General features: G+C 46.7%; 1 protein-coding gene across 2 annotated transcripts in view; it reads right to left on the bottom strand.

The window, feature by feature from the left end:
- The window catches only part of CRB2 (crumbs cell polarity complex component 2), a 175,894-nt gene extending 167,768 nt beyond the window's left edge, over window positions 1-8,126 (bottom strand). For both annotated transcript variants that reach the window (XM_075324116.1, XM_075324114.1), the window contains exon 1: window positions 7,946-8,126. In XM_075324116.1, coding sequence (XP_075180231.1) covers window positions 7,946-8,018 — 73 coding nt within the window. In that variant the 5' untranslated portion in view covers window positions 8,019-8,126. The remainder of the gene's footprint in view (window positions 1-7,945) is intronic.
- Window positions 8,127-17,214: the final 9,088 nt, after the last annotated feature.

The raw sequence follows: 17,214 nt of genomic DNA, 5'->3' as shown, positions 1-17,214 counted from the left end.
GAGATTATATAATAAATAAATATATTAAATAAATATTATATATATATATATATATATATATATATATATATATATATATATATATATATATATATATATATATATACACACACCGTATTTATATTTATTATGTATGTGTGTGTGTGTGTGCGTGCGCACAAGTATGTGGACACAATAGAACTGTGCATCTTTATATGAGGCTGAAGTTACGGTCAATCTGGACACATCCGTCACACATACTCAGCTATGATGAAAATCACAAGGGCTGCACGTTCTTACTCAGCGGCCTTGACATATGTACACAGCAACAAAGTTGCCCACGGTCCCCGGACTGCTCATAGTGGAGTAAACGGTTATTGTGTACAGTCAATGATCTGATTATATTTGTATCAGACGTTCAGGGATAGTATGATAAGTCATTTGCTTATATAAAAATATGATAAAATGATTGTAACCCACAGAGCCATAGCCAGGGCTTGTTTCATCTTCGAGTAACTGTAAAGCACTATTTGATGATTCTAGAGGAAATTTTTTGGTCTAGCATCAGTATTTCTAGGTCAGCGTGGAGGGTCTCGCTCTCTGGAGGACCTGTCCTGTCTCGTATCATACAGACAACTCATGGATTTTATAGACATTGCAAAAATTGCCTCTTCGGAGAGGAAGAGGACCACCTATTGGGTGTAGCAAGCCTAAAAGTCAATATTGACCCTTTAATGAGCCTTGCCATATGACTTAGGATAAAAGCCAACCCAGAATTTCAATTATCAGATATGGTTTTTCAGGGCATTGCCCCTAGTCATATGGTAAGGCTCGTAAAAGGGTCTATATTGACGTTTAGAATTGTTACTTTCAATACACTAGGGTTCAAGCCCTCTGCATATTTAGTTTCCTAGAGGAGCAATGCATGGCTCATGAGCCTCCTTACACTGACATGTATCTCCATAAAGAGAAACATTATACCTTATATAATAGGTATTGTGAAATTCCTCATTTTCTCTGTTGCGGCACTGCGGAGAAATTGAACACTTTCTTCCAAGTTTCTGAAAATTACCACCAAGAGGGCCTAACAGGGAGACTCTTTCTGATAAACTTATTGTAGTATACCTTCCAACTAGTTGAGACTGGCAGCGCGGCCCATTTTGGCAATATTTGGCTCCGCTGACCAAAAACAAAACAAACAGGTTCTTTTAGATCCTAAATTAATCACCATCAAATATGTGTTCACCCCAGTTGAGCACACATATGTAAGATGACTTTAAAACCCTGCCCTCCCCGTGGTTTAAACACCAATTACTTGTCGATCAAACACTAATTTTACACTAAATGAGAGCCATTAAAGTGAATCTGTCAGCAGGTTTTTGTTATGTAATCTGAGTACACCATGCTGTAGGGGTTAAAAAAAAACAAAAATCAACTACTCATCTCTTATCAGGCTGTGTACTGTTGTTTACTTAAACCAAAGGCTTTATCACTTGGTGATTATCATTGCTTTAGCTAGCTTTCTCTTGCCATGTTGTCCGACACACCCCTTATCTGATTGACACATTACTGTCAAGGTACAATCTCTATAGAGTCTGGTGTGAGCAGGGACAGCTCACATCTCTGTTGCTTTGCTCCATCTAAAACCTCAGATTACTGGCTGCAGTCGTTCTGAAATTATCTAAGTGATATATCGTTGGATTCAGAGTCTCTTTGCCTACATCATGCTACTCTCAGATGAAGTAGCAAAAACCTGCTGACAGATTCCCTTTAAGAGAATTTAGTGTCTCACTGGGCTGCTGCCGCAAGTCGTTCACCGCAGAGAGCAGTCTTTTTGTCTTGGATCATTCTCGAATGACCCATCATTACTTCCAACAGGGATTGTACAAAATAAAGAACAGATAAAGCTTCTCACGTGGAAGAATTTTGACATACAGCATGAAGATGAGCTATTCGAAACATATTGACCTGGTGCGGCATCCACTCAAGTCATCTATGGCAGCTGGTCTTGACTTCTGCGCAGCCGGCTTCTTAAGGGTCTTAGGTACTTATTAGGCCCCGCGGCATAGGTCAGGTGTTACAAGGAATAGTAAGTGCAATAGGTGCCCAAGATATTGGGTGCAGAAGTGACGACTGGCTGCCATGCAGGACCAGATGGATGCCGATGCAAGGCAGAGTCAATTGGATTGTGCCTCCCGAATATGGAGTATAATACACGTCAACAACCGCACTATTCAGAGTGACAGTGCTGAATACATGTAATACGTCCCAACAACCCTCAACCAATTAGGTTGAACCAGTCTCAAAGTGAGCAATGCATTCATGGGGGAGTGGAGTGATGATGACAGAGGTGGCCTTGTGGCTACTGCCTCCCCAACTGGTCACATTTGGGAAAGGGCACAGCGGTCTGTACGGAGGTCAGTTTTCAGATATCTGCAGTCTGAATGAATGAAGTGGTGGGATCAATATACTGATGACGTCACTTACAGACGCAACAACAGGAACTTAATGAGGAGCACAAACTAAGTATTTTAGAATATGGGGGTCCAGAATGAGATTTCCCATTTTTTTTAAAATCACTTATCCAGTGTTAATAGGCCACAATGTGACTTGTTTATGGCAGATTGGATGCTACGCGCTATTCCCTTCACATACTTGTAAATATATAAGCTCTTGGCATATACAAATTTAGCGCATATCTACTATTTTTCAGATTATAAAATGCACTTTTCCTCCCAAAAATATAGGAGGAAAATGAGGGGTGCATTTTATAATCCGAAAGTTGCTTAAAGAGGATGGTGAAGAAGGGTCGCAGGAGCAATGCCGTGCTCACCACAGCCCCCGCAGCATCGCCCTATCCAACTACCGCCCCTACCTCCTGTGACCCCGCTCCACCACCGCTGCTGCCAGCTCCCGATAAGACACCACCAGATTTTAAGATGGACCCCATTTCTTTTTACCTTTTTTTCCCTCTAAATTTGGGGTGCGTCTTATAATCCAGCGCGTCTTATAAATTGAACAATACAGTATATTAACCATTTGTTGCTGTGCTGTTCTTTATGACTGGTCTGTAAAAGCTAAAGCTTGGAAAAAATATGTCCTGAAGTTGTGGAATGTGCTGTCGGCTCTCATGGACTTAGGCATCTGTGATGCGGACCCGCTAACGAGATTAGATGGAGGCCGAGAGAACGACACTAATCTGTGCAAATCTGACACAAGTCTCCAGGTGTAATGTTCCGTGGTGGCGGAACTGTAAGGACATAGCTGCCAAATAAGTCGCTGTCCCTACTGGGGGCAAACACTTCTCTGTTTTAGACCATAATGGTATATATACACATGTGGATTTTCTGTCTGGAGCGTATTGCAAATCTCATGCACATTCTGTGAAAACGATATGGCCCGAAATAAATCTGCAACAAGTCTATTCATTGTTGGTTTTTAAGATTCATTGTGCAAGTCAAAAGTCTCAACAAAAGTCTAGAACACCTGGGGTTAGATTTACACAAAAGGGGAACATGGTAGATTTCAGGAATACACCAATCCAGAACCGAATTGTTTTTTTTTTAAACAAAAATTACCAAGAACGATTTTCTTTTTTCCCTTTTTCCCCTATCTGGTTTGTATGATTACATAAGCTTCGCTGAATTTTATGCTTTTTTGATTTCTGGCTTTGCAGCGGCTAAATGGAAAAAGCATGACCAGTTCAGCATATCTAATTCCTTATCGTCAACAGCTAAAGTAAAGGCATGAAAGAGCTTAATGTCAGAGGGGACAGAACAGACAGCGCGTCCCGGGTATGGGTGCAGACAAACGGAAAAGAATCTGCTGCCACCATTTGATGGCTTGTGTGTAACTCTGCAGCTCAGCCATATTCCCTTTAATGTGGTTGACTTGCAATACCACTCTCAGCCTGTGCACAAAAGTGGCGCTGTCACGAGAAGAAAGCATCCTTTCTCTTCTCGTCTTATACATCCATTGTAATATGCAGAGCTATGAATTACAATTAGCACATGAAAGCCAATGGCAACCTATGCCAGATAATGCTAAGTCTTGGCACTAACCAATATGAAGTATTGCCAGAATTTTTTCAGACCCATTTTTTCAGATTGTTTTGTTCAAAATGGCCTATGAAAATGTAGCATGCTTTATTAATGCGTGAACATTGCAGTTTTAATAAACGCAAACTACACTTTACCCATCATCCCCTAGGCCGGCGCTAAGTATGTGCCAAATTGACGTCTTGCCAAAAGCACTGCAGCTAATCAGTGAGCTCTGCATTCTATGCAGCTTGTGCCGTCAATGCAGGCAGAGCCACTGAGCTCAGCCTTTGGCTGCAGCGTTGTCAACATGATATCAGCACTGCAAACGATAGACACCGGAAGCAGCGACTGAAGCACAGTGCCGGACCTGAAAATAATTTTAAGAAAAAAACCCCCAAAAAACTGCACCCAGGAGACACAGGTTGCCTGAAAATGGAAACCCCCTTTAAAATGGGGTGGTCAGAGAATATAATATACAGTATATACCTGCAGAATAGGTTCTAAAATAACAAACCAACCATTACTTACCTGCAAAATCTAGAACTGCTCCAGCCCAGATACTCTGGAGGTCCACATTCTTCACTTGTCCTACAGTAATGACATCCTGTCTACGTAACCGAAAATCACTGGCTTTACTGATTGAGTGCAGCACATCATAGCAACACCTTGTCTATTATATCCCTATTCATTTCCATGTCTTCAATGAGGTTTTGTGTAGTGATGAGCGGGCACTACCATGCTCGGGTGCTCTGTACTCGTAACTAGTGATGAGTGAGCACTACCATGCTCGGATACTCAGTACTCGTAACTAGTGATGAGTGAGCACTACCATGTTCGGGTGCTCAGTACTCGTAACTAGTGATGAGCGGGCACTACCATGCTCGGGTGCTCAGTACTCGTAACTAGTGATGAGCGGGCACTACCATGTTCGGGTGCTCAGTACTCGTAACTAGTGATGAGCAAGCACTACCATGCTCTGTACTCATAACCAGCAGTTGGATGCTTGAATCAGCGCGATTTGAGTACCGAGTATAATGGAAGTCATTGGTGGTCTCATTCATTTTTCCGGGAAATCATCCCCAAGGACTTCCATTATATTTGGTACTCGACTCACGCCCATCTGAGCACCAAGTGTTGGTTAGGCCAGATACACATATCCGGCTTTTCGCCGGTTTGACGGATGCGGCGCACGCCAGTACAGTATGATGTGTCGCGGGCGGAGGAGGGGACGCTGCGCTCTCCCACTGCTCGGGTCCGGCCGCTGCGGCTGCTCGGTGGTGGCTCGAGCGGTGGGCCGGATCCCGGGGACTCGAGCGGCGCTCCTCGCCCGTGAGTGAAAAGGGGATTGATTGTGGGGATTTATTGTCCGTGACGCCACCCACGGTTGTGGTGATAATGGTGACACCACCGCTGCTCTGGACGGGGATCCCGGGAGCGGTGACAGGGAGCAGCTTTGTTCTTAGTTCTCCCCTCCGTGGGTAGGGGGTTGGTTGTCGCAGGGCCCGGTGATGGGGTAGGGATGGATGGCAGGCGGGTTACGGGGCCTGGTGAGGTGCAGGGTCGCGCGGGCAGCGCTGTGCCGCACGGCACGGTGGTACTCACTCAGCCCAATGATGAGGACACAGTTCTCGGTAAAACACTCGGCTGGATGGACGGGTCCCACAGACGGCTGCGGTGTTGTTCCTCCCAGCAGGTTGATGGTGACTGCCTTTCCCTGCACCTATGTACGGTTGATGGTTCCGATGGGTTCCCACCGGTAACCCGCTCCCCAGCTTGTATATGGGCTGTAGGAGCCCCTTTTTGCCCGCAGGCTCTGGCCCTGAGAAACGGTTGCCTTGGTGGTGGCTGTGTCTCCCTCTCCTGGTTGGACTGTTGCCTTCTGTCGGGACTTGGCTGTTGGGAAACCCAGGAGGTTCCCTTCACTAACGAATTTGGCAAATTCACGGCGACTCCTATCCTTGCCGGGGTCCGTAAGCCCCTGCCAGATGGTGCTGGCTTCTCTTCGCGTACCGGTCCGGTACCGCCGGGCCACCGCCCGTCCACGGTCTTTGCGGTAAGCTCTGATAGGCCACTCCTGCAGACGGTCACCACCGTCTGCCAACCTTGCTGATCCGTCCGGGCCACACACCCGGACCAACTTAAGGCTGCTTAACTGCTACTTCACTTCCTTCCACTCCTTTACAAACTAAACTCTCCTTTCACTTCCAACTCTAATCTCTCCACTTCCAAAACTGATCTGCCTGCTTTTCCCGCCTCCAGGACTGTGAACTCCTCGGTGGGCGGGACCAACCGCCTGGCCCACCCCCTGGTGTGAACATCAGCCCCTGGAGGAAGGCAACAAGGGTTTTGTGTCTGACTTTGGTGTGCCTGACCGGGAGTGTGGGGTGTGTTGGTGTTGTTCTCTGTGGCCCCTGGCTTGTCCAGGGCGCCACAGATGCAGTACAGTGGCAGCGCCGCAATTTCCGGGTCACATGCTCCGGTCACATGACAGCATGTGACCGGCGCTTGTTGCGCTGCCAGTGTACTGTATACAGTGTACTGGCATGCGCCGTATCCGTCAAACCAGCGAAAAGCCGGATATGTGTACCCGGCCTTACTGGTTATAAGTACCAAGCACCCGAGCATGGTAGTGCCCGCTCATCACTAGTTACGAGTACCAAGCACCCGAGCATGGTAACGCTCGCTCATCATTGGTTACAAGTACCTGAGCATGGTAGTGCTCGCTCATCACTAGTTACAAGCACTAAGCACCAGAGGATTGTAGTACCCGCTCATCACTAGTTACGAGTACCAAGCACCCGAACATGGTAACGCTCGCTCATCATTGGTTACGAGTACTGAGCACCCGAGCATGGTAGTGCCCGCTCATCACTAGTTACAAGTACTGAGCACCCGAGCATGGTAGTGCTCGCTCATCACTAGTTACAAGCACTAATCACTTTGCCCATTTTGCTATGATCTTAAGGAAAATGGCACAAGAGATGACGAGGGCAGTGGTACCCAGTTTGTCTACATATGATCAGATGGGTAGTCACTGGACACAGCCCCAAGAAGACATTCGTTGCATTCTCAAATAGTAATGAATGGGGCAACATGATCACAAAAGCACAATGTGCACCAATCTGGGTTTTTTTGGGGAAGGCGTAAGAAACAGTCACTCAGTGAAAACTTTCCTTTTGTGTGCTGGGACTAAAGGAGTCCTGGCTGCTGGTAGATACTTCACATGCTCAGAAAGTTTCCAAGGTTACTAGTGACAAAAGAACGCCTGCTGCCTCCATCACAGAGCAGACAATGGTAAAAGTATGACGGCTCCGGGTACAAATGTGAGTGTGCACAGAAAATAGAAAAAAATAATACAATAAAACCAAAATTGATTGAGTTCTGCATGCATTATTCATTTCAGATAAATAATAAAACATAAAAAAGCTAAAAAAAATAGCAAAAAAAACAAAAAAAGAACAAAAAACCCCCCAAAAACCAAAAAGTGAACAAAAAAAAAGGAACAACAAAAAACAACAACAAAAAAGAACCACAAAAAAGTAAAGTACAACAAAAAAATGTACAACAAAAAGGAACAACAAAAAAGTACAACAAAAAAGTACAACAAAAAAGTACAACAAAAAAGTACAACAAAAAAGAACAACAAAAAAGAACAACAAAAAAGAACAACAAAAAAGAACAACAAAAAAGAACAACAAAAAAGAACAACAAAAAAGAACAACAAAAAAGAACAACAAAAAGTGAAAAGTTGCACTTGCTTCAGTATTTGTAAATGTTGTGACCGAAAGATGCAGAAATCAGGTTACATTTGTAACCTTGTGGTTGCATTATCATCTCACGACCCCTCAACAATATTTTATGGTGCATATAAGGGTTTCTCCAGGTATAGAAGATGATAAAATACCTTGGTAGGATGATAGGCTTACCATGTGCACAGATAGAAAGGAGCAGCAGTGTAGAGGTCCTCTGTAAGCGGAGATTAACTCGCTTGAACTCCATGCTAAGTAGCAGATGTGTGCTCTGGAGGGAGAAAAATCCTTAAACATGGAAGAGTAGGGTGGCCGCCTCGGTTATAGGGTCAGGGTGCTGTGTGCTGGAGGCTTGGACAGCGTGAGCTGAAGTTTGGGACTAGCACTACAGTTGTGGACAGAGCCTGTGATGCCTGACCCTCTGGGACTGGAGGCTCCGAAATACTGGGCTGGATTTCCCGGAAGGGACTTAAGAGGAGTTACAAAGTGTGAGGAAGACTTCCCATGACTGGGATTTTTCTCCAGTAGAGATAAGCTTGGATGCAAACTAGATTTGTAAGCACTGTCTAGCATATTCCGTACAGCTCTGTATGCATGCAACATTTGTACACTCACAATTCAATAGACAATGATACTGATCCAAAACAATTTTGATTTTCCCTTGCACTTCTTCCTATATTAGGTTAATGTTCACACATTGTGTTTTTGCAGCTTTTTTATGCAAAATTAAAAGCACATTTTTACAGAACCAGCAAAAGCTACGAGGATTTAGAAATCCCCTGCACAAAAATACTATTCTTTTTCCCTGAATAAATTGGAAAACTGCAGCATGTCAATTTTTTTCAGCATTAGAAAGCAATGATGAAGTTAAAATATGCAATGTGTTTATCGCTGCGTTTTTGTTTAAAGGGAACCTGTCAGGTCCAATATGCACCCAGCACCACGAGCAGTTCTGGGTGCATACTGCTAATCCCTGCCTAACTGTCCCTGTATCTAGTGTGACGCCCTGAACTAGTCGGGTCGTCCCAGGTAGTCACACAACACCACACCCCCTCCCAGTTGGGTAACATCCGGCAAACTAAAAACCTTGTCACCACCCTCCAGGTTTGATGTCCACACCAGGGGGCGGAGCCAGGCAGTTGGCTCCGCCCACCGATGAGTTCACAGGCCTAGAGGCGGGAAAACAGTTAGTCTAGTCGAGTTCAGGTTCTAGTGAAGAGCAGTCAAGGTCACGGGCAGTCCTGTGTCCGTGCCCTGATAAGAGACTACCAGGTGGCTGGGTCAGAGCCCAGTCGCCATTGGCAAGGATGCAGACGGTGGTGGCCGCCTGCAGAAGACCAGGAATACGACCGGTGGAACCGTAAGGGACCGGGACAGGGTAGTGGCCCGCCGGGACCGAACCGGGGAGCCAACTGGATACCGGAGCACCAGGCAGGGTACTCAGACCCAGTACAAAGCCCTGAACCGACAGGGCCGAGTCGAGTCAACTGATTGCGAACTGGACTTAAGGACCTATCGCACACAAGTCCCGTTAGAAGACAACAGCCCAACCATACAGGGTAAAGCCACCGCCAAAGCATAGAGACCCAAAGGGCCAGCGTCTGCGGGCAAACGGGCTCCTACGGCATATGCAAGTCGGGGAGTGGACTACCGGTGTCTAGGTATAGGAGTCAAACGTTTACACACAGAGGTGCAGGAGAAAGGCGGAAACCACCAACCTATTCTGGGAGAAGCTGCAGCCGGCTGCGGGCCCCGTTCATCACTCCGTTTGGTTTACCAGAGACTCCAGTGTCTTGTGTCAGAGTGAGTACACCAGTGCCATCAGGCACCGCAACACTTCACCCTGCACCCCAGCCCTCGCCTACCGGGCCCCGGGACCAACACCCCCTACCCACGGGGGGGTCAACACCTAGCTGCGCCATTACACCGCTCCCGGGAGCCCCCATACCTTCACCGCAGCGGTGGTGTCTGCAATCACCACGACCCGTGGGTTGCGTCACGAACTAACATCCAAAACCAAACCACCGCGGCCCCAGCCGTGGAACTCATCACCCAAATCCCCGCGTGTAGCGCCAACTCCCTTGTAGAGCGACGTGACCCCCGGGTCCATGAGAGGCTCGAGCCACCACCCGCAGTACGAGCACGGATCCGAGCGGCTCGGCGGTCGCAGCCGAGCCCGCGGGGCGGTACACTAGTAACATAGATAAAGAGATCTTCAGAAAAAGTATTTCTGAAGATCCTTTATGATATGCTAATGAGCGCAGGGACTAGTTGCAAGGGTGTTCGTTCCTGTGCTCATTCCGCCCTCATAGGATGTTAGTGTAGCACCCTACAGGGCCTGCAGGGCTACCAGTCACCGGGCCAGTGGTACTTTGGGGTTGCTGTGACTGGCCTGACCCGGCTCTGTGGGCTACATGGCAAGAGGGTGCAAGGGGGATGGGGTTTTGCTTTGCAGCGCCATTCGTGGTGCACGGCCAGGGATTAGCCACCACTGCGAGATGTTGCTCTCCTCCGGGGCTGATGTTACCGCAGCTCAGATAGTCCAGCTCCCCACAGGTGGAGTGAGCCCCAGGGAGGACGGTGGCGACGGGGGGGGTGGGGGAAGGGTCGTTGGCACCGAAGCGCGGGGAGACGGCACCGGTAATCGGTAATAAGAGCCTGAGGCAGCAGTTGCAAGCCCAGGAGTTTTACTCACAGTTCTTAGGATGCTGCCCTCAGGGTACCGGTCACTGCCGTGCTGGGCCCCAGCCGATCTCGGATGAATCAGAGGTCACCACCGGTGTTGTGGAGCATGCAAGACCATCCTCCTTGCGCCTTGTAGTGTGGATCCCCCATGACGGGAAGTAATTTGGGGACCCCAGTGACCTTGGCTATAGTTACCATCCCGTTCACAGGCAGCGCAAAACAATTATGGGCCCGACCGTGGTCTTGACTCCTGTCTCTATATGCTGCTGTGCCCAGGGATCTCTGTGATGATGGGCAATGGGACATGAAATCCCCCTTCCCTGCAGATTCTGATAGTCCAACGTGGAGTATGTTCTACCCTAGGGCTCTGCCCTCTGACTGCACCGCCGGTCCAGAAGGGGCTGTTGGGGCTCACCCTCTAGCTACTGTGTTGCTCCTCTGTCTTACCAGCTCCACCCGATCGTCTCCTGTTTCTCCCAGTCTGCCCTGTCCTTTCCAGTCTGCCCGGTCCTAATGGAGGGAGCTCTGAAGCACGCCCCTCCGCTACCGTGGTCCTACAAGGCCATGATGTCCGGTCACGCTCCTTCTCTGGGATACCTCTGAAGCACTCATCCCGGGTGGTCTTTCTGAGGGGAGCTGTGAAGTACACCCCTCAGCGACCTGGGTTCTCCTGCATCTCAGACTGACCTGAAGTGATTTCCTGTGTGTTCTGTAACTTCCCCAGTCAGCCCCCACTTTCCTGATGATTCACCCTGTCCGGGAAAAACCCATTGCTATGGTGACCACATGTGTTGTGTAACTGCTGGCTGTGTTGTGTAAGCCATGAGCACAGGATGTTGTGTAAGCTATGAAAACAAGTGGTTAACCTCTTCTTACCCAGGATAAGTACTGCACCTTAAAGGCAGATGCAATACCCTGTGGTGACTGAAACCTCAGGGGCACCACATTAGCGCCTACAGGGGCCCACAGGGGTGTGCCATCATCATCACCAGTGACATGTGTACCTGTGTTTGTTGTCCCTGCCTCAGAACACCGAGCGTAGGGTCAGTGCACATGATCAGAAGTCCCCAGACTTCCGGTCATGCGTACTACACTAATTTTTTTCTGCCAAGGGATGCAGATTTGGTGCAAATAGTAAGGCATTGTGCACACAGTGCGTTTTTAATCGAGTTTTTGGTGCAGTTTAGTCAGAAAAATGCAGGCAAATCCTGATGTCAGCAAAGTCAATGAGAAGTTTGAAGTGTAATGCATGTAGTGCACATGTTTGAGGATTTTTTTTCTTTGCAGATTTGGTGCAGAAAATAATTACAGCATCTCATTGCTCTCAGCATTTTTTACTGCGTTTTTTTATGGCAAAAACCCATAAAAATGTGAGTTTTTCCGGCAGATGCAAAAATGGTGCAGAAATTTCTGCAACCATATGCTCAACATGCACATGTAGCCTCAAATGAAGGAGACAATCTGCACCAAAAAAATGCACACAAAATAAAAAAAAAAGCCGCAAAATCTGCTTTTTGTAAGCAGAAAAAAAAAACAACGTGTGAACACAGCCTTTTACTTCCATTCCCTCCTTGTCTTAAGCAAAACAAGTAAAATGCCGATGGGTATTTTTTGGGCGATTCAAACAAATCGAATGGCAAAATGTTCAAACTCGCTGGATTCAATGAATAAAATTCAAAACACGAATTCGACTCACATCGAATCAATTTGATCATCTCAACACATTTCCCTCCACTACATTAAATGTTCTATAATGTATATTGTAAATTTCTAGTACAGAAAGACAGAATGGGAAGATTTACTGATCCAAATTCCTGATGTGATTGCATTATTCCACATGAAAGACCCAAAAACAAATCTTGTAAGATCCTCACACAACTGCCAAGAAAGCATTAAGCCAATTCTGAATGTTCTTCAGTGTGCTAATGTATCCATGTATCCAACTGAGCTTCCAGCTAATGAGAAAATAAAATAATAATATTATATATACACACACACACATATAATATATATTATATATATATATATATATATATATATATATATATATATATATATATATATCCCTCGCGGGCAGGGTCCTCTCTCCTCCCATACCAGTCTGTTTTGTACTGTTAATGATTGTTGTACGTATACCCTCTTTCACTTGTAAAGCGCCATGGAATAATTGGCGCAATAATAATAATAATAATAATAATAATAATAATAATAATAATAATAATAATAATAATAATAATAATAATAATAATATTATATATATATATATATATATATATATATATATATATATATATATATATATATATATATATATATATATATATATATATATATATATATATATATATATATATATTTATATAGTTAAATAATCTCCCCACTTGAAAAATTATGGTAAATTAACATGTGGACTCTTCCTGCAAAGGTTCATCAATAGGTTAATTTTTCTATCTAGAGTCAAATTTTTATCAAGCTAAATGTGCCTGAATTCCGGCATCATTTAGCAAAAAAACCCCACTTAGTTTGCAACTTGCCCCATATTTGTTAGATTTTCTGATGAGGGGGTGTGGTCTTGCTAAAAAAAAAGGGTGTGGTTTAAGAAATAAGGGGTGCAGTCTAATTATATATATATATATATTATATATATATATATATATATATATATATATTATACACACACACACACACACACACACATACTGTATATACACACATATACACACACATTATATATATATATATATATATATATATATATACACACACATTATACACACACATACATACACACATATACATACATACATACATTTTATAAACACACACACACACACACACACACACACACACACACACACACACACACGGGTTGAAAACAAAAACCCCAAGTCCATCTAGCTCAACCTTCCTCCACCAATTCTACATTTGGTCTCTAAGTCACTTATAACTGACAATGTTGTGTACTGAGGGAATCATCCAGCCCTGATATAAAAGCTGTTATAGTATCTGCCATTACTACCTCTTGTGGTTGGGCATTCCACAGTCTGACTGCTCTAACTGTAAAGAACCCTTTCCTATTTAGCTGCCGGAATCGCTTTTCTTCCACTCACAGTGAGTGCCCCCTGGTCCTTAGTACTGTCTTTGGAAGAAATAAGTCATGTGCCAGTCCTATATATTGACCACACATGTATTTATACAGATAAATGAGATCTCCTCTGAGACGACTTTTTTTCTAAAGAAAACAAATCCAACTTTTTCAACCTGTCATCATACGGGCGGCCTCCATTCCTTGTAGTAGTCTTGTTAGCCACCTTTGAACTGATTCTAACTTCTAAATGTCCTTTCCAAAATGTGGAGCCCAAAACTGGATCCCATATTCCAGATGTGGCCTTACAAGTGATTTATAGAGGGGTAACAATACGTTGGGATCACGGGATCTAAGCTCTCTTTTTATACACCCTAGAATCTTGTTTGCTTTAGCAGCTGCTGCTTGACATTGAGTGCTGCTGCTCAGCTTATTTGTAATGAGAATACCCAAGTCCTTCTCCTGTTCTGTAGTTTTCTTCCATTTAATGTATACATAGCTATAGGATTACTCCGTCCTAGGTGCATTACTTTACATTTAATCTCATTTGCTAAGTATCTGCCCATTCTGACATCTTATCGAGATGATGTTGTCATATTGTACTATCAAGGTCAGTTTTTAATATCTACATAGTTTGGCGTTGTCAGCAAAGACGAAACTATTGAGCTTCTCCAATTAATAATTCTCATTATTGTTCATCAGAAGCACGCCGCTCTTCTGCCTCAGTTTCCTGGTACATGGTGGGGCACTTCTACTTGACTGACAATTCTGACCAGCGACATTGTGCTAATGTTGACCCAAACTGTGTTCCCTCTGATACTTTCATCAAAAGGAACAACGAGGCACTGAAACGGTCTGAACCCACTTATCCAACCATCTACAGAGCAGTACTTACAAGCTGTTTCTCAAATAGCTTGTAAGCAATGGATTCTTTTCCCGGCAAATTGGTCACCTCTGATAAATTGCAGAGGTGTCTGCTAACCTAACTAATGAGCAGTACACAATATAATTAAGAACCCCACCATTCTTGAGAACAAAAAGTATTTTTAGTAAGTGGTAGATCACAAAGTTGATTGTTTTAAACAGCATTTTGCAATTTTACCAAGCCAGCACATCATGCGATGTTTCAGCTGTACAGATCTTTTCTCAAGCATGACAATAAAGCAGTGACCAGGGCATAAACCAAATGATCTATGGTTCTGGATAGTGGATCATATACCCACAAATAGGAGAGGAGGGGGTGGGCTTTCAAAGCTAAAAGGGATCAACTTGACTTTTTAAACTCAATACTTTAACAATGCCCTTAAAAGCAATCTCTCAGCAGGTTTTTGCTGCCTCATCTGAGAGTAGCACGATGTAGGCAAAGAGATCGTGAATCCAATGATGTATCACTTATATTACTGGCTGCAGCTGTTTTGATATAATCAGAATTTTTAGCTTTAGTCATGTAGCAGAGTCGAGAGCTGTCCCTGCCCACACCAGGCTCTCTATAGAGATTGTACATTGTCATCGAGGTGTCAATCAGAGGATGGGGTGTGCTTGACCTGTGTGTGTGTGTGTGTGTGTGTGTGTGTGTGTGTGTGTGTGTGTGTCGCCTCTGCAGCGGTCAAACCGCTCGGATCCGGGGGTGATGATTACTCATGGCCCGAGGGTCTCCGGACCCGGGGGCTAGGGGCCACACTCAAATGAAGAGGGGGGTATTTACAGGGGAGATATAGTTTGTGACGCCACCAGTGGTGTGCGGTAATTGGGAGTACTGCCGCTGCCATTAGGAGTACCCGGGGTGATGGAGAGGAGAAGCCAGATGTCGTTACCCTCCACAGGTAGGGGAACTCTGGATGGTTGGGACAGTGCAGGGGGAGCGCAGGCTCGCTGGCTGCAGGAGTTAAATCAGGTACTCCCTCAGCAGTAAAGCAGGTGCTGACAACAGGGTAAACCAAGTCTCTGGGTGCCACTGTCTCCTGAGGGGAGCTCGTCCAGGTCCCGTCCCCTGCAGCACTGCCTGGTGGTCCTGCCTCCTTGCACAGAATTTAGAGTGTGCTTTGTGGCCCATCAGCTTGGAGCTTTCCGGGCCCCACTCCACACTATAGCTAAGTGAAGGAGCTTGCTCTCAGGAGCTCACGCTTGGGATTTCAGTTGGCCGCTTGCTAGGAAAGCCCTATCCCCCTCGTTGCGCTAGTGCCCCCGATCTCTGAGCTTCGTGGGAACAGTTGTACCGCCCCGCAGGCTCGGCTGCGACCGCCGAGCCCCTCGGATCGTGCTCGCACTGCAGGTGGTGGCTCGAGCCTCTCACGGACCCGGGGGTCACATCGCTCTGCAAGGGAGTTGGCGCTACACGCGGGGATTTGGGTGAGGAGCTCCACGGCCGGGGCCGCGGTGGTTTGGTTTGGATTGTAAGTTCGTGACGCCACCCACGGGTTGTGGTGAATGGATGGACACCACCGCTGCCATTGACTAGGCCTCCCGGGGATGGTGTTGCGCAGCTTGGTGTTGACCCCTCCGTGGGTAGGGGAGTGATGGTCCCGGGGGCCCGAGGGAGGTGCAGTGGCGGGGTAGCGGGTTGGACTCTGGTGCGGTGCGGTGCGCCGCCCGAATGCACTTGTGTACTCACTCTGACACAATACACTCGAGTCTCTGGTAAACCAAACGAAGTGATGAACGGGGCCCGCAGCCGGCTGCAGCTTCTCCCGGTATAGGTTGGTGGATTCCGCCTTTCTCCTGCACCTCTGTGTGTAAAATGTTTGACTCCTATGCCTAGACACCGGTAGTCCGCTCCCCGACTTGTATATGCCGTAGGAGCCAGTTTGCCCGCAGACGCTGGCCCTTTGGGTCTCTATGCCTTGGCGGTGGCGCTACCCTGTATGGTTGGGCTGTTGTCTTCTAACGGGACTTGTGTGGGATAGGTCCTTAAGTCCAGTCCGCAATCAGTTGATTTGACTCGGCCCTGTCGATTCGGGGCTTCGTCTGGGTCTGAGTACCCCTCCTGGTGCTCCAGTTTCCAATCGGTTCCCCGGTTCGGTACCAGCGGGCCACCGCCCGACCCCGGTCCCTATGGTTCCACCGGCTGTAATCCCAGCTCCTGCAGGCGGCCTCCACCATCTGCCTCCTTGCCAAAGGTGACTGGGCTCTGACCCAGCCACCGGGGTAGTCTGTTGGCAGACCTGGACACAGGTCTGCCCTTGAAATGGACTTCTCTTAACTCTGCACTACCACTTGTGTCTGTGTTTTTCCCGCCTCAAGGCCTGTGAACTCCTCGGTGGGCGGAGCCAACCGCATGGCTCTGTCCCCTGGTGTGGACATCAAACCTGGAGGGTGGTGACAATGTTTTTAGTTTGACTGATGTCACCTAATTGGGAGGGGGTGTGGTGTTATGTGTGACTACCTGGGACGACCTGACTAGGACCAGGGCGTCACACAGTCCATAGAGGTCCTGTTCTCCGCAGGTTAATTGCCAGGTCGCCTGAAGCTTATCCCTGACCTTGGGTCCGTATACTCAGTCGTGCCTTTGGTCCTGGACCAGTGATTAGGCCCAGGCTGCTGTCTTCCAAGACAGGTCCCAGGCACCTAGCCTCAATCCCCTGCGACCGGGGGTCCGACTCCTCTAGGTCCAGACCACCGTCTGCGACCTAGTCTGCTTCTCCCCTGGGAGCTACAACTCCCAGCTTCCTCAGAGCTC

The sequence above is a fragment of the Anomaloglossus baeobatrachus genome, chromosome 9 (assembly GCF_048569485.1).
Source record: "Anomaloglossus baeobatrachus isolate aAnoBae1 chromosome 9, aAnoBae1.hap1, whole genome shotgun sequence".
In the NCBI taxonomy this organism is placed as follows: Eukaryota; Metazoa; Chordata; class Amphibia; order Anura; family Aromobatidae; genus Anomaloglossus; species Anomaloglossus baeobatrachus.
Note: the sequence above shows the minus strand (reverse complement) of the source record. Positions and strands in the feature narration are given on the sequence as shown.